The 25,155-nt window shown below is 46.3% G+C and overlaps 1 protein-coding gene and 1 pseudogene across 1 annotated transcript in view; one reads left to right on the top strand and one right to left on the bottom strand.

Moving 5' to 3' along the window:
- CLYBL (citramalyl-CoA lyase) overlaps positions 1–25,155 on the top strand; it is a 221,443-nt gene that overhangs the window by 134,296 nt on the left and 61,992 nt on the right. The window contains exon 3 of the mRNA XM_054701673.1: positions 7,609–7,795. Coding sequence (XP_054557648.1) covers positions 7,609–7,795 — 187 coding nt within the window. The remainder of the gene's footprint in view (positions 1–7,608; positions 7,796–25,155) is intronic.
- On the bottom strand, positions 20,769–22,132 carry LOC119259668 (RNA-binding motif protein, X chromosome-like; annotated as a pseudogene).

Here is a 25,155-nt window from a genome sequence, read left to right as displayed (position 1 = left end):
TTCTTATTATTTCTTTATGAGCAAATGAGAATTGACTGCAGTTCATTAGAATTTGTGAAGGCAGTTTCTAAAGGGTAAAGGCAAAGATGATTCTTTTTTTTCTGGCTCCAAATACTCCTTTGGTGGTAACGAATTTGAATGCAGCATAAAATATTTAACAATAATATTGGGGTGGAAATGTAAAGTGATATAGCCACTGTGGAAAGCACCATGATGGGTCCTAAAAAAATTAAATATAGAATTACCATGTGATCCAACAATTGCACTTCTGGTATAGACCCGAAAGGATTGAAGGCAGATACTTGAATCTGTTTGTACATCCATGTTTATAACAGCATTACTCACAATAGCCAAGAGTAGAAACAACCCAATCTCCATCAACAGATGAATGGGTATGCAAAATGTAGTATATGGTACAATGGAATATTACACAGCCTTAAAAAAGAGGGAAATTCTGATGTTATACATTGAAAGTTACCAAAGGACAAAGTCATGTAGAGAATGATGCCACTTAGATGAGGCACCTGGAACTGTCAGTTCCATAGAGACAGGAGCTAGAAGGGTAGTTGATGGAGGCTGGGGAGAGGGGGAGATGTGGACTTATTATTTAGGGGATCCTAAGTTTCATTTTGGGAAGATGAAACGTTTTGGAGGTGGATGGTGACGGTAGCTACACAATGATGTGACTGTAATCGATGCTACTAAGTCACATGCTTAATTCACAGGAAACCTGCTGCTCATGAAAGAGAGCAGCCCAGCCTCCACCCTCGGTCCACTCTACCTGTCCAGTGCTCTGGTGCTTGCTGGGTTGTGGCAAGCACTTTGGGAGTGCTCTGAAATGCTGGGAGCAGCAGGCACTACACTGACCCCAGCAGAGCCAGTCAAGCAGCAGGTTCCTATTGAACAGGCTGGATGTCCTCACCCAGGGCCTCCCCCGGCCTGGGAGAAACTGAGCTGGCCTCGCAGGTCCCCAGGTTCCACTCTGCAAACTTGCCCATCCCCTCTGGCTGCCTCTTCGGAGCTGGTTGGTGTGAGCCCCTAGGTCCTCTGAGTGTGGTGCTGCCGGGCCTGGGAGAGGTTGCCTCAGACTTAAGATGGGGGAGGGAGCTCAGAGGTGCTCAGAGGAGCCCGGTGCCTCCTCTAACATGGGGCCTCCCTCCTGCACTGGGTTCTCTTGCTGGCACACTGCAGAGGGGTCAGGCAGACAGGGACTTCTGGATTTCATCAACCCCTTGGGGATGGGGAGCATCTCTCTACCCTCCGACATTCCATGTCCACGACACCACCTGTCTGCCCCCGCGCTGCCCCGTGCTGGGGTAGGGCTCCCATGAGGATTCTGCCAGCGTAAGGAACAGCACGTTGACACGATCCTTTTCTGCTTTAGCCTCCACCCTCAGCTCACCTTGGTTGTCCCTCACCTGTCTAGTGGCCTTGGCCACTCTGTAGCTTCTGGAAAGGCAGAATCTTCCCCTTAGAGCTCATCAGCATCCAAAGCAAGGGGCTTCCTTCTCTTCATGTCCCCCAACCTTTTCTACGCCTCCTCCTGCAAGCTCTTAGTTTATACCTGCTAGCTGGAGATGAGCAGACAGCTTCCTTCTCTGGTTAAAAAAGAAAAAAACAAGGCCTCTCTGGTGGCACAAGCGGTTAAGCCTCAGCACTATGAAGCAATCCGTAGCATCTGCATCTGCATCCGTAGCATCTGATCCCTGGTCAGGGAGCTACCCACATGGCGCAGCAGACCTCTCCTGTCTCGCCCGCTCCTCCCCTCAGCAGTGTGTTTCAGTCAGTCTGCCTGTTCTGTTCCCCACTCTGTCTCTGGTGAATCCTCTCGCCCTCCACACCTGGCCTGCACCCCAGCTTTTGTATGCATAAATAAAATAAGTCTTAAAAAAAAGAATAAACAACTTGCAAGTTTGTCATCTCACCTTGGAATTGATGTAAGAATCTAGTTTGAAAAGCCAAGTTCAGCAAGGATTTCTCAGTGTTCACTGACCAAGCCCCTGCTGAGGCAAGTGATTGTGAGTGGGGAATGCACTGTAGAGCATCAAGGTTTCCAAGCAAGGAAACCATCTCTCCTCGCAGTCATTATCCCCTAATCACTTGATTAGTGGAAAGTTGCATAATTGCTACCCAGCTTCCTTGTCTGAACACATGTAGGGTAAGGGAAAATGTCAGGCTTTTCTGCCCTCCCGCCATCAGGATAGACGATGGATCCTTGCGGTCCTGAGTGCATGCCTGATGGCGGGCACCTGGAGTGGGGTGTGGGCACGTGAAGATGGGATTCACCTGGGCTAAGACTGGGCTTTTAAGGGCGGCATCATGGGGACGCCAGTAGAAGCCGAGAAAGAAGCAGAGAAGGAGAAGCAGGAAAGGCGAGAGAAGGCTGGAGAGCCCAGGAAAAGTGAAGACTTGCTGGGCAAGCCTCCCGGCCCCCCCGGCCCCCCTACCTGTCCTGTACCCGGTAAATCCCAATAAAAGCCTGCAAAAGCCACTGAGGACTCTGATCCTCCTTTACCCATCTGCTGGATCAGAAAACCTGCCCTGTGACTGTTCCTGTCCCTACAACACGGTGAGACTAAATTCTAGCACTCGTTCATGTCCGAGGACCCCAGTGTTTTCTAGGACCGTGGACACGGGTTGTATTCGCAAATGCTGCTGTGGAGGGTCTCATCCTTGGCTCCACTTTGAGTCTCCCTGGAAGCTTTAAGAGCTCACGGCAAGGCTCAGGTTTAATCCCTTTGGGGTATGGCCTGAGGCTTTCTCTTTTTCTAAGTTCCCCAGCTGTTTGTAATATGCAGCCAAAGTAGAGAGCTCTCTGTGTTGGCATTGAGTGAAGAAAGCATGGATTTCTGCTTATAAAGTCATATGCCAAAGTGTAGTTCTTCAAGTGGACGTCGTCTTAGTTGGTCGTTACTGCTTGTAAGGGCCGGACTTGGACACGGTGCAGGTTTTCTGATCCCATGCAGACCGGGTAAAGGAGGAGTCAGAGTCCTCAGTGGTTTTGCAGGTCTTTTATTGGGGTTCACCAGGCATATGGCAAGCAGGGGTGCTGGCTGGGGGGCTGGGAGGCTGGCAGGCCTCCCAGCCCCCAGCAAGTCTTTACTCTATCTGGGCTCTCTGGCGTTCTCTGCTTCTGCGTCGGCTTCTCCTTCAGGTTCTGCTGCTGCTGGCTGGGGCTGCTGGCATCACCCCGTGACGCCGCCCTTAAAAGCACAGTCTTAGCTCAGCTGAATCCCATCTACCTATGCCCACACCCTATTCCAGGTGCCCGCCATCAGGCATGCATTCAGGACAAGGATCCATCATCTATCCTGATGGCGGAAGGGCAGAAAAGCCTGACATTTTCTTTACCCTACACTGCTATTTCAAATATTGCTAGCGTTTGAATGTTAATTTTTTTTTTTAGCAGAAAGACTTCTTTAGACATGCATTCTTTTCAGGTTTGCTGCCTTTTCAGTTCCAATCTTATTACTCGTACAGCATCCACTTGTGTATAGTGGTAGCACATAGCTCTTTTAAAGGAAAATTTCCTGCTTGGGGGCAGTGGCGGCTTGCTGGTGTTATGGGGCAGTGGCCTTCCAGCCTGGCTGCGCAGCAGGACCAGAACAAGTCTAAGAAGTCCCAGAGCTTGGGCCTCACCCCAGACCAGTGGTACCAAATTGTCAGCATGTCTGAAATCTCCCCAGGTGATTCAGGCTTGCCCTGAAGTTTGCATCCACCTCAAACAGTTTCTTAGACACATGTGCTCAGCATCCCCTAGGGACTTGTTAATATGCAGCTTCTGATACAGTGGGTCTAGGCTGGGGCCCCAGACTCTGCATTTCTAACAAGCTTCCACGGGGCACATGCTCCCTGAGAGGTGGAGGTGCTCACAGGAGCACAGACAAGAGAGCAGGGTGCTGGTCTGTAAGCAGTACCTTCCGAAGGGGCATGAGGGCTTAAGGACCTAGAGGAACTTTAAAAAATTCCTGAGCTTAAACCCTGTTACCTGGGATTTTAATCTGATTGCACTGGGTGTCCAGAACTGGATGATTATAAGGCGCTCCCGAGAAGAGGGTGGGCTCTGTTGACTTCAGGTGGAGAGGCCTACAGCGTTAGGAACCAGCCCTGCCTCGAGCAACAGAAATAGCATATGCAACCATTGGAGGAGGAATGAGGGCCCGAAACAAGGCCAGGAGAGGCCCCCTCCAGCCACAAGAACCCCAGGGCCCACCAAGGGGCGTCTTGTCTAGAAAAAGGTCCCTCTGTGGAGAGAACTCACCATAAGGCTACCAGATTTTTCGACTCATCTTAAGCCCCTGTTTTGCATATTGTTTGAATACATTTACATGTTGACTATCAAGAGGCCCTAACTCCAAATATGTAAGATAAAATAAAATAAGTTAGATCTGTCACCTACTGCAATTGTATTCATACGCGGTAGTCAGTGCTTCGCACAACTCACGTAGGAAACAGATTTTGAAACAGCCGGTGATGGGGGGAGGAGGGGACAGGCCAGCTGCACAGGGAGGAGGGAGGCTTAGGGATGCCTCGACGGGTGCCTGCCGCCTGCCACCTGCCCAGTGTCAGCCCCTTCCCGGACCTCAGAGTCTGCAACAGAACCTGAAGCCCGAACACCCTCTACATCTTCTTTCTTTTTATTATTCCAAACACTTGTGCCATCCTTGACCTTTCCTCTCCAGCTTCGTGCTCTCAGGGCCTCGGCCTTCCTGACCCAACTTGCAGGCCTTTCTTCTGGGTGTTCCTCCCTGGACCTTCTGGGCATGTCCTGTTTCTTTGGTGCCACCTCCCTGCGGTGCTGAGCACAGTGCAGGGCAGGGCCACTGCAAGCAGCTGTGAGGGTGTGCTCTGACCAGGGGTGCCCGGTGAGGGGCATGAGGGGAGGTTGGGCTGCAGCTCAGCTCCGCTAACCAGAGCTTGTTGTAGCAGCAGCAGGGGCTGCCTTTTCGTGCCTCCATCTGCTGGAAGGTGCCTGGGAATGCCATGTGTGTTGGTGCAAGCCAAGTGCTGGACACTCAATGGTGGCTTACTATTGCTCACTAAATCCTTGGCTGGCTGGCTGGCTAGATGGCAGGATGGCTGGATGGCAGGATGGATGGATGCATGCATGCATGGATGCATGGATGCATGGGTGGCTGGATGGATGGGTGGGTGGGTGGGTGGATGGATGGATGAACAGACAAGTGAAAGAAAGTGGGGCAGTCAGGATCAATAAGAGGCTTCCATAGTCATCTAGCTAAACTGGGATGTGAACTGTCTTTATGCAAAGGAAAGGGTATACACCTAGGAGAAACAGCAATATCTTAGGATTGATTGAAGTGCAGGGCAGAAAAGGAGAGAGGGAGTACACATGACTTCCTACCTGTTATCACTACTAACTCTTTGTGTGTGGGGGTGAGGGATTGTCTAAAAATCTAACAGTCATATAAAGTCAGCTTGCTCTAGCACTCAGTATAGCTGATCGTCTATACTGGACCCCCAAACCTATGCACTTTAAATGGGTTCTGCCATTTGCTGCATCAAGACATACATACTCTTAGTGTGTAAGACTGTCAGTGGAAGAGATCTTTAACAAAATTAGCGTGCAATAGAGAGAATAGAAAGAATATAATTAAATAGTTTCCCCAAGAAACACCCAGAGTTACCCATCTCCTCGTGTGTAAATGCCCAGCCAAACAGGGCTGGCCCAAAGCAGGGCCACGGAGGCCAAAAGCCTGCCCCAAGCCTAAGGCACCTTCAGGTGGGGACCCCTAGGAGAGGCACAGAAGGGGCCAAGCACGTCTAGAAGAAAAAGAGCAAAATCAGGATAAAGGCTGCCACTGTCAGCCTCCTAACCGGTCTTTCTCCCACATCTCTTCCAAGTGTCGCCTTCTGTGTCCCCCCAGTCCATGGTGGAAGCCTAATGCTGAGAAGCCAGTGCAGCTTCCTCACACGTCTCTCTGTTCCATGTGCCTCTTCCAGTCTTCTTAGTCTTCTCTCTCCACTTCTTCCTTTTCTCCTCCCACTCTCTTCTAGCTTCTCCCTGATGCTCAGCCTCACCGTCCTTGGGTGGGGCAGGGAACCTGGTTTTCCGGCACCATGAACTATGGTCTGGGTGAGGGGTGAGGACTCTGCTGAGCCAAAGCTACTTCTAACCCACTCCTCCTGTTTGCAGGGAGGCTAACTTGAGTCATTTGGGGGTCAATAGACCTTTCTTGGCATGGCCTTTTGTCTTCTAGAGCCCACTCAATATCCTCCATTCTTGGGGCCTGGAACCTTTACCCAAAGAGAGCCAATTGTTCTGTATGGAGAGCAGTGAGGACCCTGAAGACTAGAAACTTCATTCCATGGCTAAGTCCTTGGCCCCTCCCTAATTAAAGAAGAGACGGTCATGCCCTAAGCTTCTGGTCCTTTTTTGATTGGAGAAGCCATCGCTGCTCCCTGGAAGGATGTACTTTGGGGGATCTCATCCAGTTGTACGTTTGTCAGTGAACATGTCCACTCTATCTGAGAATCTCATCTTTATTCTCAGAGTAGAGATGAGGTCACCCCCTCTTTGTCATGTTTAGTCCCCCTATAATGCCCCCCCACCTTCTTGATGATTAGGTCCCTAAATGCAGGAAAAAATATGCCTGTTCTGTTGTATTATTCTTTAGAATTTACAACCTTGTAAATGCTCCATATGTCTGTTAAACTGATTTTTCCTTTGCTAATCTAGCTGATGATAAATGTTTTAATAACTCGTTCAGCCTAAGACGAACCCAGAGGGGCAAAGGGTGGTTTTCTTTGCACCCCAACAGTACAGTGGGGAAGGGAAGGAGAAAGCAGGGCTTCAGAGCAGGCAGGGGCTCCTGACAGCAAGAGTCTCCATTAATAACAACAGCAGCTGCTGTTCTCTCTACGCCTACCACCATCACGCTTCTCTGCCAGGCTCTGGCTAAGTGCTTCGTGTGCAGTAATTCCGTGAACTTAATCCCCCCCAACAACCTGTAAAATGAGTACTCGTCTTACAAAGGAAGAATCTGAAGTTTCTAGTAATTAAGTTGTCCACAATTACAAAGCTAGTAATCATAGTCTTTTCTCATTCACTGTCCTCTCTGCTCACTTAAGAAGTGGCCAGCCATCCTGATCTATTGTGAAAGTTGAACTTGAATCACTTATTTGCTTCCTTAGAAAGATTCGTTGATGGGGACAGCCGTAGACTAATGCTTACCCAGATTATTGAATTTTTTAACCTTCACACACATATATTTATACACACACTACATATACATACAGTTTTCTTCAGGTCATTTGATATAAACCTCTTTCCTTTTTCTCTGTAATGCTACCTGACACTATACTAACCCTGGAAGTACTTTTTTCCAAAAATATATAGGTATGCCCACCTTCTTTCCTCAGAAGATAATATCAGTAAACAGTGTTGTATATTTTGTAAACTTCAGCAATAAGGACATTTTGTTTCTCAGTTATCTCGGTTACTATTGTTTTCTTAATTGTTAGGGATGGTCTGCTGTAGGGAAAAAAAATCATGCATGTTTTCTATTTTAACTGCATTAAAATAAGTTTTTTTAAAATTACAAATATAATAAATTCTACTCCGACTCACCCTAGTCATGTCCCCTGCAGGAAGGCACCTCCACCAGCCGCCGTGTCCAGGTGTGGCTACAGTTCCTCTCCTGCTCACAAGTACACCCCCCGGAGGGCCGTGCTCTACATACCTGGAAATGATGAGAAGAAAATAAAGAAGATTCCAACCTTGAATGTAGACTGTGCGGTGCTTGACTGTGAGGATGGGGTGGCAGCGAACAGAAAGGTAACGGCAGGCGTCTTCCTGAGGGTGGGAGAAAGACAAGGGGCATTTAGTGCAGTTCTGGGGTGTCACTCACTGCTGGAAAGGACTTCCTGGTACAGGCATACCTCGTGATGCTGCAGGTTCAGCCTCAGTCCAACCCAAGAATGTTTGTTTTCTCAGTGCATAAAAGTTATGTCTACACTCTATTGTAGGCTGTTAGGTGTGCACAAGCACTATGTCTTAAAAAGCAGTGTACATGCCACTGAAAAATACCTTGTGGCCAAAAAATGCTTACTGTCATCTGAGCCTCCTGCAAGTAGTCATCCTTTCGCTGGTGGAAGGTCTTGTAGAAAATGCCTTCTCTGCAGAGTGCGATAAAGCCGCATGCAATAAAACGAGGTATGCCTGTACCACCTTTTGTGATTACTATGTTAGTATATTCTCAATCTAGTCCTCCCAAGGGTTTTGAATGTGTGTGTTTCCTTTTCTAAAAGATGGGGAAGACCCTATCAAATATACTTAAAATCACAACTTTGAGTATCAGTGAGCCTGAATGCTTACAGACAAAGAGACTATCCATTTTGGCTGTGGTATTTGTTGGCTGGGGTAAATGACTTACTCCTAGAATTGTGCTGTGTATTTTTCTGACCAATAAGATGCAATTAGGAATTTCTTTTTCTTTTTTACTACTGAGTATATTGAGTGGTGGCCTTATCTCTTTTGACACAGTGCCAACAAAATAAAAGATAGTCTTCTCTGGATAAATCACCATTTTCCCTACTTAATTAAAGACCCCTTTAAGCCTTTTAAATACATGGAACCATAGGGTTGCATCTTTTGGCTGATTTCCTCATGGCCTGCTCAGAGAAATGAGTCTTAGAAAAATATCCAGTTTGCACACAGGTACAAAGGGTTCTCTTACCGGGTGGTGACATGTTGAGTGTTTTCACGTTCATTTGGGTTTACTTTGTCTCCCAGTCTTATGTAATGAACATACATTTGTTCAATAATTAGATGAAACGTTCATCGGTACAATCATTTATGTTTACACGGACCTCTTTGCGTTAAAAACATGCTTTCACTTGGTTTTTATCTATCCACTCCCTAAACAAAGAGTTTGAGCTGGGAATGGATGGCGGTCTGGGCCAGAGGGAGCTGGCCATCTGGATTTATGCCTACTTGGGTAATTCCTTGTACTAGGTGATGTGAAATCCTTTGGTGGTACAATACAACTTTCTTAATTAATTGCTTTCCTTGGAGATTTTAGCAAACAAATATTTGCCTTTTTTTTTGCCTTTTTTTTTTTTTTTTTTAAAGCTAGTTTCCAGCTTCTTTCTAATGGTCAAAATTAGGCTTCACAAGTATTTGGGAAAGGATTAGATTATTTATGCCTGTAGAATCTAAAGAACCTACTCAACATCTTTGGCAGATGCCAAGGAAAATACAATTAATCTTTCTCCCAGAGATTAAGGTAAATAAGCCTTTTTTTTGGGGGGGAGGGATATAATATGACTCCAGTATGCTTCCATCCAAAACTCATGCAGTGCCCTGCGAGAACAGATGAATTTCCAGTGCTGTGTCGCCCAGGGCAATTCGCTTTGCTTGCATTTCTTATCTGTACTGTGGGATGACAACACCTTCTTTTGTCAGACTCAGGGATTATTACAGGGGGTCAGGGGGAGAAATTTGATAAAATGCCTGGGAGTAGGAAATAGATTAGATAAATCCTATAGCAATCATGAGTACAGGGGGATTTATTTAAGTATGTAGCATAGTGAGCCATTATCAGATGCCCTGATAAACTTCGGATTTTATTTCTTCACCAATCTTGACGCTATCTTCCCTAATCACCTGAGACTGTGTCCTGTCACCCAGGTTACTTGGAAATATGGTTTTTTCCTGCCTCACATTTCCTTGCTGCTTATCTGTGCTCTGAAGTCCATCCTTACTCAGAACCACTGCTTGTGAGAAACCTGAGGCAGGTGGGGACGGGACAAAAGGGCTTATGATGGGGAAGCTGGCCCACCCCTTGGAGTCTATCTAGACGACTTTATCAGGGACACACTCCAGTTATCTTGCCTCAGTTACTAGGCATACTGTTTAATGATATTGATCGTGACATCCACTAAATTTTCCTTTCTTATCCACAGAAAGTTTGGTAAGCCAGGCTGTTATATATATAAGAAAATTTTTTTTCCTTAAAAATCTCTATCCAGAACTAAATTTCATCTTCTTTCATTTCATAGCCCTGCTCTGTTCTAGCTTTTGTGGCTTATGGTTTCATCATCATCCAACATTCATACCATCTGAGAATTCAATCAGCACACCCTATGGAAATTTAACAAACTTCGTTGGAAATGTTGAGGAGGTCACAGCCAAGTGCTGCATAAGTGCACCACTAGAAACTTTTGTTAAAGATTATTGAACAAACACTTACCCTGTGCTAATTAAATGCCAGACACTATTCTAAGGGCAAGGTACTATTAGCATACTCCTCCTACAGATAAGGAAACTGAGGCACAGAGAGGCCAAGGTCATGAAACAATACTGTGCATATGGTCATTCAATCACCCAACTCTCTTATCATTTCATGGGGAGAAGAGATTTCATCTAAGGCCATTTCAAGATGAAGAGGCCTTCTCTATTTACCTGTATAGAAATGCCTTCTTCCCCTGAACCTCAGCCTTGCCAAGACATTGAGATTAGGTACAAAAGCTTGATCCATGTAAGTACCTAGTTGTTGCCACCTTCATTTTGAAGTGCTGACAAGACAAAAAACGGTCATCCCCACCAGTTCCTGAGGTCACTATGTAACCCATGTTACATGAAATGCTTTATGTATGTTAACTCACTTAAGCCTTAAAGTTCTGAATCTGATTAGTTCAATAATTTTATCATCTGAGTACCTCTTTGTTGTGAACTGATTCATAGTATCAATTCATATTGATTAGAATTAATTTATGGGAATTCTAAGGGCCCAGAGTAAGTAAGCTTTCCGCTAAGGAGAATTTGTGTTTACTTCTTTGCTGGGAGTCAGAAGCATCACTAATTTGGAGTCTCAGCTTATTTTTCTCAACCTTGCAGTGGTCTCAGGCTTAGTATCCTGGTCTGTTACAGGCATTTGAGTCCTCGCTTCCTATCATGAAAAGCAAGAGGACCCCATTTGCCTTCTAAGCTGCAGTCAATGCTGTAGAAATTCCATAGGCTCAGCCACCTCCACCAGGCCTTGTCCTTTGAATGCTGCTGCTCCCTCTATCCATTGTGCTTCCTAGGACATAGGTGAGGCCCAAAGGAAAAATAGCGATTGTGGAGGAAACAATTCGAGGCAACAGCACAGAGGCAGGGAAGGGGGGGCACCTATGTCCCCCAGAGTAAGCCACTTGCTAAGTGCTTCTTTACAGTCATTCACACCACAACTCCTGGAGTTCCCTGTTGGACTCGGCCAGCCCAGGAGTTGTTGCATTTTCAGGTGTCAGCTGTTCATTAAGAAATACAAACAGCAATCAAGGCTTGTTATTGATCTTCAGTTAATATAAATATGATTTCCTGACACTCATTACTTTAAACTGGTTAAATCTTGAGTTCTTCTGTGATGGCTTTCCTTGCCACACAGATAGAAGGTCTTTTTCTATCCTGAGCATATATATTCGGTTGCATTTGGCTTCCTGAAGTGCATGCTTGCGCACACGCACACACATAGCAAAGGATGCATGCACAAATCCTTTCGGATGAATTTTACACACCTCAGTACTGTCACTTTGGCTGAAATAAATGACTAGAGTAGCGAGGTGTATTCTCCCTACAGGGAGACAGTGAATGGCCGTGCAACGAATGATTAAATGTACACGGGGCGTGGGGAGCTAACTGTTCTTCAATAGGGGTATGAAATTAGGATGGGGAGGCTCCTCTCCCGGGGGCCTTGCCTTTATTAAAAGACTTGAAAGCTTGGAGATTTCTTCAATAGGAATTGGGGTGTCTGTAAGTCTTTTTTGGAACTGTGTGGAAATCTGAACTGCGCTTAGAAACTCTGCAAGGTCTTTTTGATCCTTAAAGGTTCTGATGTAAAAATCTATCCAGGTTCCCATAAAAGTAGTAAAGTGTTTTCTGTCTTTTATTAACACCTTCATACTTTTAAGTAACCTTCCCCTCTTAGGGAGTGATTGTTTAAAAAATCCAAAGGTAAAAAAACCAAGTCTACCTTTTTATCCCCCCTCATTGTTTATTCAGCAAATGAGGCATCAGCTTAATTCAAGGATTCAAATATCTCTATTAGTCAACAATTTTAATTTAATGAAGTCAACAAAATCTCCTTACCAAAATATGCAGGCTTCAAATTGCCACTAATTTCCTTTTCTGCAATTCCCAGGGATCTGATTAAGTAAGACTGAGAATGATCTATATAATATGACATACCCGATTATGGGAAGCCCAGGCCTGAGAAATAAAACAGATCCTTGAGCCCCAGCTCAAAATTAAGATGGAGGGGAAAGAACCCAGCTTAACTGAACTGAACTTTATATTATAAAGTAGAAACTAGTCATTTCCTATGAAATGAAGTAAGAGATAGCTTGGAGACCATCATGAAAATCATTAACCTTACTTACTCCAAATTTAGCTACTAATTAAATCAGGGGACCACAGGTAATTTTTAGAAAATAAACCCAAGCGGTTTCAGTTCACTAAAACTCTGCAAGCCAGGTGTACCTGGCTCACCTGCTTCTTTAGCTGCCACAAAGCAAAGGGAAGAGGTTCATGTGCAGTCTTTTTTTTTTTTAAAGATTTATTTATTTATGCATACAAGAGCTGGGTACAGACCAGAGGTGTGGGGCGGGGGTGAGGATTCACCAGAGAGAGTGGGGAACACAATAGGCAGACTGACTGAAATACACTGCTGAGGGGAGCAGCGGGCGAGACAGGAGAGGTCTGCTGCGCCATGTGGGTTGCTCCCTGGCTGGCCAGGGATCGAACTTGTCCTGCAGAGGCTGCAGATTGCCTCATAGGTTGTGTCTTAACCCCTTGTGCCACCAGGGAGGCCCTGCAGTCTTGCAGAGTAACACACTTGATAACCAAAGAAGAGTATTCTGTCTCAGGTTTTCTTATTCTAGTGGCCATATTCATAACAGAATACCAAATACCACCATGTTTTCACTAATAAAGTAGTGGGTATGACTTAATTTTCTGATATAGAGAGACAGTGAACTACTCTCATATTTTTGCCATTTATTTTAAAATACACCAGAGCTTTTCCTGTAGTAATGATAGTGGTAGTGATGGTGTGATCTTTATTCTACACTTGCTGTACAGGTTGGGGAAGATGGTTATTTAATGAGAAAAGAAAGGGAGAGTGTGCCTTCTAGGGCAAATGTCAAGTCAAGAATTAATCCAAGGCAGAACCTACTTTTCTACTAAAGATAAGCTATCTGTTTCAAATATGTTTTTATAATTTTTTCCCACTTGATTCAATTGCGCAAGCCATGTCTTGGTCATATATTAACCTCCAAAAGTCTGATATTGGGCCCTGAATTCCCAGTTGAGTTTAGTCTAAGAAGCAACATGTTCTTGGGAAAGGTGTTGATTAGCCTGAGATAACGAGGCCAAAACAAAACAAAAACCTCTCCCTAGACATCTGTCCAAAGTGCAAGAACCTAGAGCAAAATATGAGCCCACGATCTGGCCTGAGGTCTGAATGGACTTCCTAAAGACCTCTCAGTTTTTCCAATAGAGGGTGCACCCTTGGGTCCTTCTAGGGTAGAAAAATGAAGCTTGGGTTGAGCTCCATTAGGCTACTGCACTCAACTTTCATCCATGTTGCTAGCCACCCCCCTTCCCTAATATCAGGGTAAGACTGATGGTCTGGGTCAACTGGTGTGAGTTTATAGGAGACAGGTGGTATCCAGAGCTTCTCAATCCATCCAAGAGTTGTGGAAGGATAGATACATGGGCAAAGGCAAAATGGAGAGTTAGGGACAATAAGTGGAGGAAAATGCTCTAAATAGGCTGTCAAAGCAAAGGGAACTTGAATTGGGTATGAAGAGTCCAAGTTTGGAGGCAAGACAGGAGAAGCTTAAGAGAGCCCCATCAAGAACCCGCACTGGTCAAGGCAGTCAGGGCTCTCTAGGATAAAAGAGGGGGTCCAGGCATCATCAGATCCCTTCATGGGTTTGTCTGAAGGACAGTGACATTCTTGAATTTGGTCCCATCCTGAAAGCAGTTGGCCACAATCATTCTTTCCAACCTCATACAATACTTCATTTAGACTGAGAAAAATATACTGGTGACCAGAGGAACAAGGGAGGCAGGAGAAAAGAGGCATAGGGTATTGGCACAGGAGGTTTGCTGGAGGGTGAGTGAGACGTGTGCACTGATGGAGGTATAAAAATGTAATCCCAAAGGTAGGTAAATGCCTGACAAATTAATAAATTTAAAAGAAGTGGCCTTGGAACTGTCCATGGTCCTGACGGTTTTCCAAAAACAAAACTAGAGAACCTTCAGTGAGTACTTCTTGTGTGCTGGCACTATTTCTAAGTGTTTTGCATGGATTAACTCATTCTATACTCTCAGCAACTGTCTGAAAGACATGCTGTTCTCATCCCAACATCTGTTGTTATCCCCATTGAAAGATAAGGAGAGTGGACACAGAGAGGCTAACAAACTTGCCCAAGGCTACACAGCTAAAAAGTGGGGAAACCAGACAGTCCACACCCTTGATCTGCACTTTAGTTATTGACAGTGCCATACAGAACCTACTAAATTTCACTTGTCCAACTATCACCCTAGCATCTCTCAATTTCAAGTTGCCAGGGCAGGTCGCTGTGGTTGGCATCTTGGAGAGCCAGGCATAGCAGTGAAGATGGACTGGGTGCATGTAAAAGTGAGTGGCCAGCCCACTCATCATAACAGCCATCACCCATTAATATAATGACCTCCATGTCTGCTTCCCCGGTGGACTATCAGCTAGGTGAATCCCATTGTATCATTCACCATGGAGATGCCACTGTATTTCTCACAATTGACCATAGTGACTGGTACAGAATAGGTGCTCAGCAAACATTTGATAAATAAACAAGTTATGAGCAACCAATATAACAATGACTATTGTAACACATATATTATTTCAACATTAACAGAAGCACCGCAAATCTGTTAAAATTTAAAAAAAAAAAAAAAGTAGAAACACCCTGTGGTGGAAATCATAGTCCCTTTGTATTTTATATTTGCTATTCCCCATCATGTGGAGGCATGTGGAGTTTGGAGTGCATCTTCTTCTCTTACAGATCAATCTATACAGACAAAATAAGCAAAGAACTAAGGTCGCGATTTGGACAGTTTGAAGCCAAAGCATGTGTGTGATTGAGTTTTTGTATATGTGAGATTCAGAATCTTACAGCATCTAGGAAGGCAGCGGCACTTAGAGGATGTGCAGGCATTCTATGGTAGCACAGCTTGTGGTGCCAATGGCAACATTTCCCAATCCCATTTTTCATTTCAGAGCTGATATTATTGCCTATTTGTTGTTTGATTTTATTCAAACCATGTTTTTGTTATGTTGTATTAACATGTAGGAGATTTCCATAGCTGCCCTGTCAACTTTTCCAGTGCGTGTGTGTGTTTTCCAACGGCACTCCACAGCTGAGCTCTTGGAGAACCGGGCCTATTTTGACAGCTCCCTTTAGTCCGTGTATCACCAAGCTCGTTCTCTGCCAATATGTTTCACATGATTCTGTGGACATGTGTAGCACGCCTGTGCAACTTGCAAACACCCATACATTATTACAATAATAATTGGGTTTTGATGCAACTGGAACTCAGTACTACCAAGCTGCCAGCATTTCCTTTTGGCTACCAGTACTAGGCAGGAAAATTATAGTCTAACTGTCTTCCTGTTTATTGATAAACAAAGTGGCCAGCCCAGCAATGGAGCCTGATTAGCAGTTTGCACCCTTTGTGAAAGGATAAACAGAACCCTACTGTTTTCTGTGTTTGACTGCAATTTGCATCTTTAAAGAGGTTGGACTGCCCTGAGATTTCATGTTCAACTTCCGAGTGCCTGGATGGTCTTTGATATGTTACATGTCAGCCTCCTTGTTTTCTTCCCCTTCATCTTGAAACAATATTTGCCAGCATATTTCTGTTCCCATCTGGCCCACCATAAGCTTCTGGAGAGTCACCTGTCTGGAGGGGGGAGGGGAACAGGAAAAGAAAGATGTCTCAGTGTCACCATGCTCAAGTTCACGTTCCTGGTAAACCCTTTGACTTCCACGCAACTCCAGTTTTGAAGAGAGAGCAAGCCAGGGGTGAAGGGTTCAAGACAAAGGGGATCTACTTACCACACACTCTCTGGCTCCCAGTATCATATATGGGCCCCTTTCTTTCCCTTATCTAAACCCACCTGCAGCAAACCCCCTCATCCTTTGTAAAGTAAAATTAACCTTCTGCCTTAAGTTCTGTATAGTGTTCCATTCAGAAATTTATTCTGTTGATAACTTCATTAGGTTTTCCCACCAAGTGGTAATAGACCAAATAGTTGATTCCCCCATAATGTTTTTTGGATAGAAGAAATGAACATTAATATATGTAAACATAGGTTAATCTGTTTAAATAAACTCTCCCCATAATCCTTACCGGATATAAACAACATTTGTTCTGCCTTAGAGATATTGCATGATTCGACCCACGGGCCTCCAATTATCTCACTGAACAGTTTCCTTTTATAATATCAAAAGAAATAGATATTTATTGGAGGTTGTCGAACACTAAGGATAGTTAAACATAAATTGTAGTTCAGCTATTTCCTTAGTGCCAATAGGGATTAAGTTAGATTTTATAGCTGTTGTAGAAGTCTGTTTGGTAGCTAACAAGTGGGATCTTTAAATCCTGGAAAACATAATCCTATTATAAAAACAGGCAGCAGCTGAATTAACATTACCCAGGACGGTTCTCTCCATGGATTAGCATCTTTTGACAATAACAAAGAAAATCATCACATTCTATGGGGATATTACATGCTCTTCTCAAAAGTCAGAACAGTGAATTGGGGAAAAGAAGCAAGATAAATCACCACACCTGCTCCTGCTTGACTGGTTTTTGTTTGTTTTAAAGATGTATTTATTTATGCATACAAGAACTGGGGTGTAGACCAGAGATGCAGGGGTGAGAGGATTCACCAGAGACAGAGTGGGGAGCAGAACAGGCAGATCCACTGAGATACACTGCTGAGGGGAGCAGCGGGCAAGTCAGGAGAGGCCTGCTGCGCCATGTGGGTAGCTCCCTGGCCAGGGATCGAATGCATGCTGCAGTGGCTGCAGATAGCTTCATAGTGCTGTGCCTTAACCCCTTGGATCTCCAGGGATGACTTTGACTGTTTCTATGAAGAGCAGCGGAGGCTGGATATGAGAGCCGGGCGGCCCAGCCTAGAACACAGCACGCTCTGGCATGGGAGCGTGACCTTGCTCAGCGATGAGCCTGAGCATCCTCCCAGGTGTGCAGAGTAATTCCCTCCCCTGGTTTCCTTACCTGGTCACTAAGGGGCAGAAAAGTCACTGAGACCCAAAGTCTATTGATTAACTACAAATTGCTGAGAGAATAAAGACCTGCTACCTTCTGCAAAATCAGTGGTACTTTGTGTTATTTGTTAGACCCCAGGATCTGAGAATCTGAAAGCTGGAAAGGACTTGTACTTTTTTTTTTTAACGGCAACTTTCTGACTTCTCCTTTAAACACTACAAAATCTCTCATACACATTCTCACACACATGCGAGTGTTTGGGTGGCCTTTTAAAAGAACCTTTCTGCATTCTTAGCCATTGGTTTGGGCTTGCTGCTGAGGGTTATTATTAGAGCTCGCAGGACTTGCCAGTTTTCATTTGCATGGGTATCATCTTAGCAGATAATCACATGGGCATCAATCACTGGCATATCATTGTGTTAGATAATTGCACGGGCATCAATCACGTGTGTATCTGGAGCAAGTCATCACGTGGCAGCAATTCCATGTCTACGGAGGAAGGTAATTGCATTAGAAGTGGGGAGGGGCGTGTCTTCATGGCAGATAACCACATGGGTATCAATCACCTTAGGTACCGAGGTAGATAATCCTGTGCGTGCCCATCATGTGGACTAATGGGCATAATTATGTGTGTATCAATCAAGTCAACGCCCTGGTTTCCTGCTGGAGGTTTACGTGTATGGCAATCATGGCATGTGTCTGCTTACGCTAGAAAAGAGACCGAATGCTCCTTTGGACACACCAGTTCAGGTGGCTTGGCCAGGTGAACAGAATTCTGGAAACTCCATGATTAGAAATCCTTTTGAAGCTCTGCTGCCTCAAGGCTTCTTCTGCTAAAGTAGAAATACCCCTGGGAAGAATATGAATGGCTGTTGAAGACATTGCGATTGAACATCTGTTTGTCCTTTCTTCAGGGTCAGCCCCTGATTTCCCTCCCCAGTGCATGTGGTTGGCTTTGGTCCTGGGAGTCGGGGGTTAGGGCCAACCAGTCAGCATGTTGCATTTTGCTGACCACAGTGATTGGCTCAGGTCAGGATATGTGACAATGGCCAGTCCAATCAGAGTGAACCTCAGGGACTTTTGTGGAAGAAAGGAGTAGGGTTCTTTCTCCCTGCGCCTCACCTGAGAAGAGGTGAGCCTGGTGCTGCTGCAGCCATCCCTTCAGGGACCCCCGTGTGCCCAGTGTCCACTCCGTGCGCTAAAAACAAAGCCTCCCCAGAGAAGTCTCAACGAGAGGGAGAGGAACTCAGCCCTGTGGACTTTGCCTGGGCCTGATTCCAACAGGCCCCAAGCAAAACCCCTGACCTGATCATTCACTCAGCCAAGCCATTAACATGCCTTTCAGCAGAAGTCCATCGGCGTCGATGTTCTGCCCTTGCTTTAGAGTGAGTCCTGGGGCCTCCCTGGTGGCACAAGGGGTTAAGTCTCAGCACTATGAAGCTATCCACAATCCCTGACGAGGGAGCTACCCACATGGTGCAGCAGACCTCTCCTGTCTCGCCCGCAGCTCTCCTCAGCAGTGTATTTCAGTAGATCTGCCTGTTCTGCTTCCTATTCTGTCTCTGGTGAATCCTCTCATCTTCCACACCTCTGGCCTACACCCCAGTTCTTGTATGCATAAATAAATAAATCTTTTTAAAAAGAGTCTTAATCCACAGGGTACATTTAGCAGATCTAGTCTTGAGAATAAGGGTTCATCAGAGCAGGCCCTGGAGGAGAAGGAGCAGCTCTGGGGGAGGAGGTGAGGGCCGTGGAGCCTGGGCTTGGCTATAGAGAACATGCCCTCATTCTCGCCTGGGCCTGTGGCATCTCTGGCTGGAGCTGCGAGGAACCTTTATGAAGACCTTTAAATGCAGCCACAATGCCCCCCCCCATCCTATTCTTACTGCTACCTATCAAATCCAGTATACAAGTCACACACTGTGTAAGCCCAGTCACACCCTTAAATGGCCTTACATGAGGAGAGGGGGAGAGAGGAGGTTCTTACAGATTTCTTTATTTTTTTTTAAAGATTTATTTATTCATTTACACAAGAACTGGGGTACAGGCCAGATGCGCGGGAGGGTTGAGAGGATTCACCAGAGACAGAGCAGGGAAAAAGAACAGGCAAACTGACAAAATACACTGCTGAGGGGAGCTGCGGGTGCAACAGGAGAGGTCTGCTGCACCATATGGGACCCTCGCCGGCCGGCAGGGATCAAACTAGCACTGCACAGGCTGTGGACAGCTTCACAGCGCGGCACTCAACTGCCGGCGCCACCAGGGGAGGCCCAGTTTCTTACGGATTTCTAAAGAAATGTCAGGAAGCAAAATACGACCAGGGTTTGCCTTTGGGTGAGGCGGTCAGGTGTGGGTCTACTGGGCATGTAGCACTTCCTTACATAAGCATTTGACTCGGTTTTTCATACCAAGGACCCTGAGGTTCAGTTTGAATCTGACATCCTAAGAGTAGCTTGACCAGACCACCCTTTAATAGCTGGCGTGTCTGTAGGGGGGCAGGACTCAGCTCTCCTTTCTAGATGCCTAGATGTTTGTGGAAGATCTTAGAATAGCTTGCCTTGCTTGCTGGGAAAATCAGGTGAGAAGTGGCCTTTAGGGACACTTACTTAGAAAACCATGCACAGGTCAAGTCTCAACACATCGAGCATTTGCTTGTTGAAAGCAACGTCACAAAGTCAGCTAAGATTAAACATGTTTTATGTTTTTCCTCACAACATAAAAAACACAAGGGAGAACTTAACAGATTTTCCAAAGGTAACAGTTTTTCCTCTTAGTAGGCCTTGGGTAGTTAAGGCCTGCAAAGGTTCCACTTTTTTTTTTTTTTTTTTTAAAGGCAAGTGCAGTTTCTTTTTCTTTTTTTTTTTTTTTTTTTTTTTAAAGATTTATTTATTTATTTATTTATTTATACAAGCACTGGGTACAGTCAGAAGCGCGGGAGGGTGAGAGAATTCACCAGAGCCAGAGCGGGGAGCAGAGCAGGCAGAAGGACCGAAGGACACTGTTGAGGGGAGCAGCGGGCGGCAGGAGAGGTCTGCGCGCCATGTGGGACCCTCCTCCGGTGGCCGGGGAGCAGCCGGGGATCGAACCGGCGCTGCAGAGGCTGCGGGCAGCTTCGCAACCCAGCGTTCAACTGCTGCGCCACCGGGGAGGCCCAGGTTCCACTTTTTGTGTGTTTCTTTGAACAGGGATTTGGGTTCAAAGTTTTCTGTTTTTAATGCCAGCTTCTGCCTACCCCCTCTGGCAGATCCACCGGCTCCACACCACCCCTCCTTGGTGTACTGCAGCTTAAACTGCCAGAGAAGTCACTGGAGGGCCCCCCTCCCTTTCCATAGATGGGGGAGCCCTGTTTTGTCTGTCAAACTGATCGTGACCCCTTCAGTGGAGATCACTGTGGCTGCTGTCTCGGCTTCCACCCTGCCCATCCCGAGACCTGCTGTAATCTTCCAGGCATTGGTCTCCCCCAACCCCTCCCCTCAAAATGGCTGTGCCCTCAAGTAGGTGGAGCGCTCCAAGAACTTGCGTGATGGCTGCTTGAATAGCAGTCTGTAGTAGACTATTCGTCATCTCTTGGGGACAAGTAAGCATCTCTTCAAGAGGGCAGGGGTTCCTTTCGAGGTGGGCCTCCATAACTGTGTCCTGCATGGGGGGCTCTGCCTCCTGTTCCACTGCTGCTTCAAACTGGCTCTGAGAGGAGGACCCCCCACTTCATGGTGGGGGTCCCCTTTTTTACTGGAAGTGATCCCTGAAAAGAACACATATTAAAATTCACGGACTAGCCGTTATCATGTGCCTTTGCATGAGGGAGGCCCAGCTTCCCCAGCTCCTTCCTCACCACTAAGACCTCTTGGAGGGTCTCTGCGTCTGGAAGGTGGTCCTCATCTCCTGCTTTCAAATGATGGTTTAGTGGCCGGTTCTACCTTTGTGGCTTTCCCATCAAAGGACTTTCCATTCATGCCTCTAGCTGCTTCTCTGCTAGGCTCTTGAAGGTGACCAGAGCAATCCTCTAGGTTTGTTGGTTTCACAGTCTTGCATCCAGAGGATGTCCACTGTTCACCCATATTTGCCAAGTACTACTTCAAGGGCTTTCTGGTTGTTTCTGTATTGAGCCAGCCAATGAAGAGCTTCCCTGGGCGATCTGCTTCACCCTTTTCCCTGCTGGTGAGACGGGGCAGGGACACCAGAGCAGGCAGCCTCCCACAGCTGGCAGACAGAGGTGCTGCCCTAGAAGCTCCACTTATAGCAGAGGGGGTGCTGCCGGGCTGAGGACGCAAGGAAGGGGGTGCAACCAGTGGCAGTCTTCCTTGACATTTCAGTAGGCGGTCACGTTTTTTTAATTGGACATTTATTGAATGATTATTGATCAATTAGGAAAAAGCCAGGTGCTTTGGATAAGGATATATAGACATAAATAATTCTCCTTTAAGGGCCTCCCTGGTTATGCAAGGTGTTAAGCACAGCACTGTGAAGCTAACCATAGCCTCGGCAGCACAAGTTCGATCCCTGGCCAGCCAAGGAGCTACCCACATGGCACAGCAGACCTCTCCTGTCTCACCCGCTGCTCCCCTCAGCAGTGTATCTCAGTAGATCTGCCTGTTCTGCTCCCCTTTCTGTCTCTGGTGAATCCTCTCACCACCACACCCCACACCTCTGGCCTATACCCAAAATCTTGGATGAATAAATTAAAAAAAAAAAAAAAGCAATAGGATAACTATTGAGCAGGAGGGAGAGAGTGAAAGTGTATACAAGCTTGGTTCATTCCCAGACTAGTCATCTCTTAATCAAGTGTCTTTTGCTGGTGATGTACACATATTCTTACCTGGTGCTGGTAGATATTTGGGAGGTGAGTGCATGCATGGTTGATCAGGCTTTCCCTGGGAAGCATCCAGGGACTTAAAGTCGAGTGTGAGAGTGGTCCAGCTCGTTTTCCTCCCCAGTCTTCCTCTCCTGCCCACCCTCGGCCCAGCTTCCCTGGAGACACCAGGAGCTCTGCCCCCGGGAGGCCTTCAGAACCACAGGGGTTCAGTGATTTCTGTGTTCTGCAGGTGGTGGTGTTTCTTCCCCTGCCATAACGTGTGTTGAACCTGCAATACTTGTACAATGCTTGTCTTTCATTCTAGGCTGGAAGGCCCCGGATGGCAGAGATTGGCTCTGGATCCCCCGCCCCCAGCTGTGCCTGGGTTTGGGGCATGCATCCCAACTCAAGGGCTAAGTTTAACTAGGCCAAGGCAGGAACATTCAGTCCTCCTGGCCAGCAGTCACTCTTGTAGCTGATGAGCTATATGGAAGTAGCTTGCTGAAAGATTCTAGTAAAGTTTTGCTCCCTCTTAAAAGAGAAATCAGGCAAATCAGTCTTCCTTTCCCGCTAACAATGACAAAGGAGCATGTCACTGCAGTGACTTCGGAGGACTGCCTGCCTTAGGACAAAGGCAACATTGTGGGTGGCAAAGTGGGTAGAGGAGAAACGGGCATCCTTGACATTGTTAAGCTGCTGGCTGCACCAACCAGAGGCTCCCCCACCACGTGCGTATTGTCACATAATGTCCTTAGTGTTTAATTGAGCCGGTCTCAATTGCAGCCCTAATGTGTCCTGAAATGGGACTGTTGTGGAAAGCATATGGGCCCTGGTGTCAGATGCACTGGATTTGATTCTTCTCAGTGGTTTGAACTTAGGCCTGACTTTCTTAATATATAGGGTGGAGAAAGTAATACTTCTCACGTGGGGTTTATGTGTGGATTAAATGAAATTCTGTATGTAAAACATCTCCCTGAGTGCCTAAAACGGATTAAGTACTCAACAAATGTTATTTCTTTTCCAATTAGATGTTTCACATGTTGATCTTGGGGGTCCAATGGGTTGAATTAATGAACAATGAAATGAATAACCCCCCAGGTCTTTTGCACATGAACTGTCAAGTAGTTTATAACCTAGCATGGGAGTGAGACACGCAGAGTCATAGTTATGGGGGACTCGACAGCCGCCCTAATTGGAGAACAATACAGCTGCTGCAGGAGGAAGGTGAGGACTGGGCGCAGCTCCTGAGGAGGCTGGGGTTCAGGTCTCGAGGATATGGAGCAGTTGAAGATGCTGAGGATGTTCATCCAGAAAAGACTTCACAGAGAAGAGGGGGTGGAATTGTTCTGCACTGCTTCAGAGGGCAGAATGAGGCCAGACCTCATCAGCAGTTGACTGGGATGTAGGTTTTCCACCCAACAAGAGGAAGAACTGTGGAAGAATTAGCGATGTGCAAATGAGAATGAGCTGCTGTGCTCAGCCAAGCAGCCGCCCACCTGAGCACCCACTCAGCAGGAAGTGGGGCCACCTGGTCCCCCAGGCTCTTGTGGCGATCTGGACTTGCTACTGAAGTGCTCAGCTAGACCCTGTCTTCTGACAGCGGGTGGATTCAGAGAACTCCTTTGTTAGTTTCTTATGGCTATTGCTTTTCTGATTTCCCTCTCTTTCCTGATTTCACCTCCGCCATCGTGAGTAAGTACCACCGGCCCTGTCCTTCAAACTCATCTCTCAGCCCTAATTGCTTTCCCATGCTCCCTTGATGGCTGGTGATCCTGGACGTGCAGGCAGAGCAGAGGGGTTGTGGAGGGAGATCTACCTCTCTACAGCCCCTGTCTCACCTGCCACAATTCCTGAAATATCCTCACTTCCCACATCTTTTACCTAAGACAGTGTCTCCAGGAAGTAAGATATCAGGGAGACTACTAATATCCTGCCCTTTTCCTCATAATTGTAATAAAATGTGCTTGACTTAAAATACCATTTTTAACCATTTTTTTTCAGTGTACATTCAGTGGCATTAAGCACAGTCACACTGTCCTACAGCCCTCAATACCATCATCTCCAGAACTTTCTCATCTTCCCTAACTGAAACTTTTTTTTATTAAATTTTATTTTATATTCCCTATATAATTGCAATCCCATTATTTTGACCCCAATCCCTCCCCTCCCCACCCCTTACCCCCCATAGAGTGTCTCTGGTTCATAGTTGTTTGTTGATTTTGATATTTTCTTTCTTATAGTTATTCATTTTCCTGGTCCCTTATTTAAGTTTTCTAGATTCCTGCTATGAGTGAGACCATCCGGTATTTTTCTTTTTCTTTCTGGCTTATTTCGCTGAGCATGATCCCTTCCAGCTCCATCCATGTTGATGCAAATGGCATGTGTTTATCTTTTTTGATTGCTGAGTAATATTCCATGCTGTATATGGACCACATCTTCTTGATCCAGTCATCTATTTTTGGACATTTGGGTTGTGAAACTCTTTTTTTTTTTTAAATATTTATTTATTTATGCATATAAGAACTGGGGTACAGGCCAGAGGTGCGTGGGGTGAGAGCGGATTCACCAGAAACAGAGTGGGGAACAGAACAGGCAGACTAACTGAGATACACTGCTGAGGGGAGGAACGGTCAAGTCAGGAGAGGTCTGCTGCGCCATATGGGTCAGCTCACTGGCGGGGGATCGAACTTGTGCTGTGGTGGCTGCAGATCACTTCATAGTGCTGCATCGTAAGCCCTTGTGCCACCAGGGAGGCCCCGCCCAAACTGAAACTCTGACCCCGTTAAACACGAGCTCCCCCTACACTTTCTTTCTTTTTTTTTTTTAAAGATTTATTTTTATTTATTTATTTATACAAGCACTGGGTACAGTCAGAAGCGCAGGAGGGCGAGAGAATTCACCAGAGCCAGAGCGGGGAGCAGAGCAGGCAGAAGGACCGAAGGACACTGCTGAGGGGAGCAGCGGGCGGCAGGAGAGGTCTGCGCGCCATGTGGGACCCTCCTCCGGTGGCCGGGGAGCAGCCGGGGATCGAACCGGCGTTGCAGAGGCTGCGGGCAGCTTTACAACCTGGCGCTCAACCGCTGCG

This window comes from Talpa occidentalis, unplaced genomic scaffold (assembly GCF_014898055.3).
Source record: "Talpa occidentalis isolate TD23 unplaced genomic scaffold, MPIMG_talOcc4v2.1 talOcc4.5, whole genome shotgun sequence".
Taxonomy (NCBI): domain Eukaryota; kingdom Metazoa; phylum Chordata; class Mammalia; order Eulipotyphla; family Talpidae; genus Talpa; species Talpa occidentalis.
The sequence above is the reverse complement of the archived record's forward strand: the minus strand, read 5'-3'. Positions and strand labels throughout refer to the sequence as shown.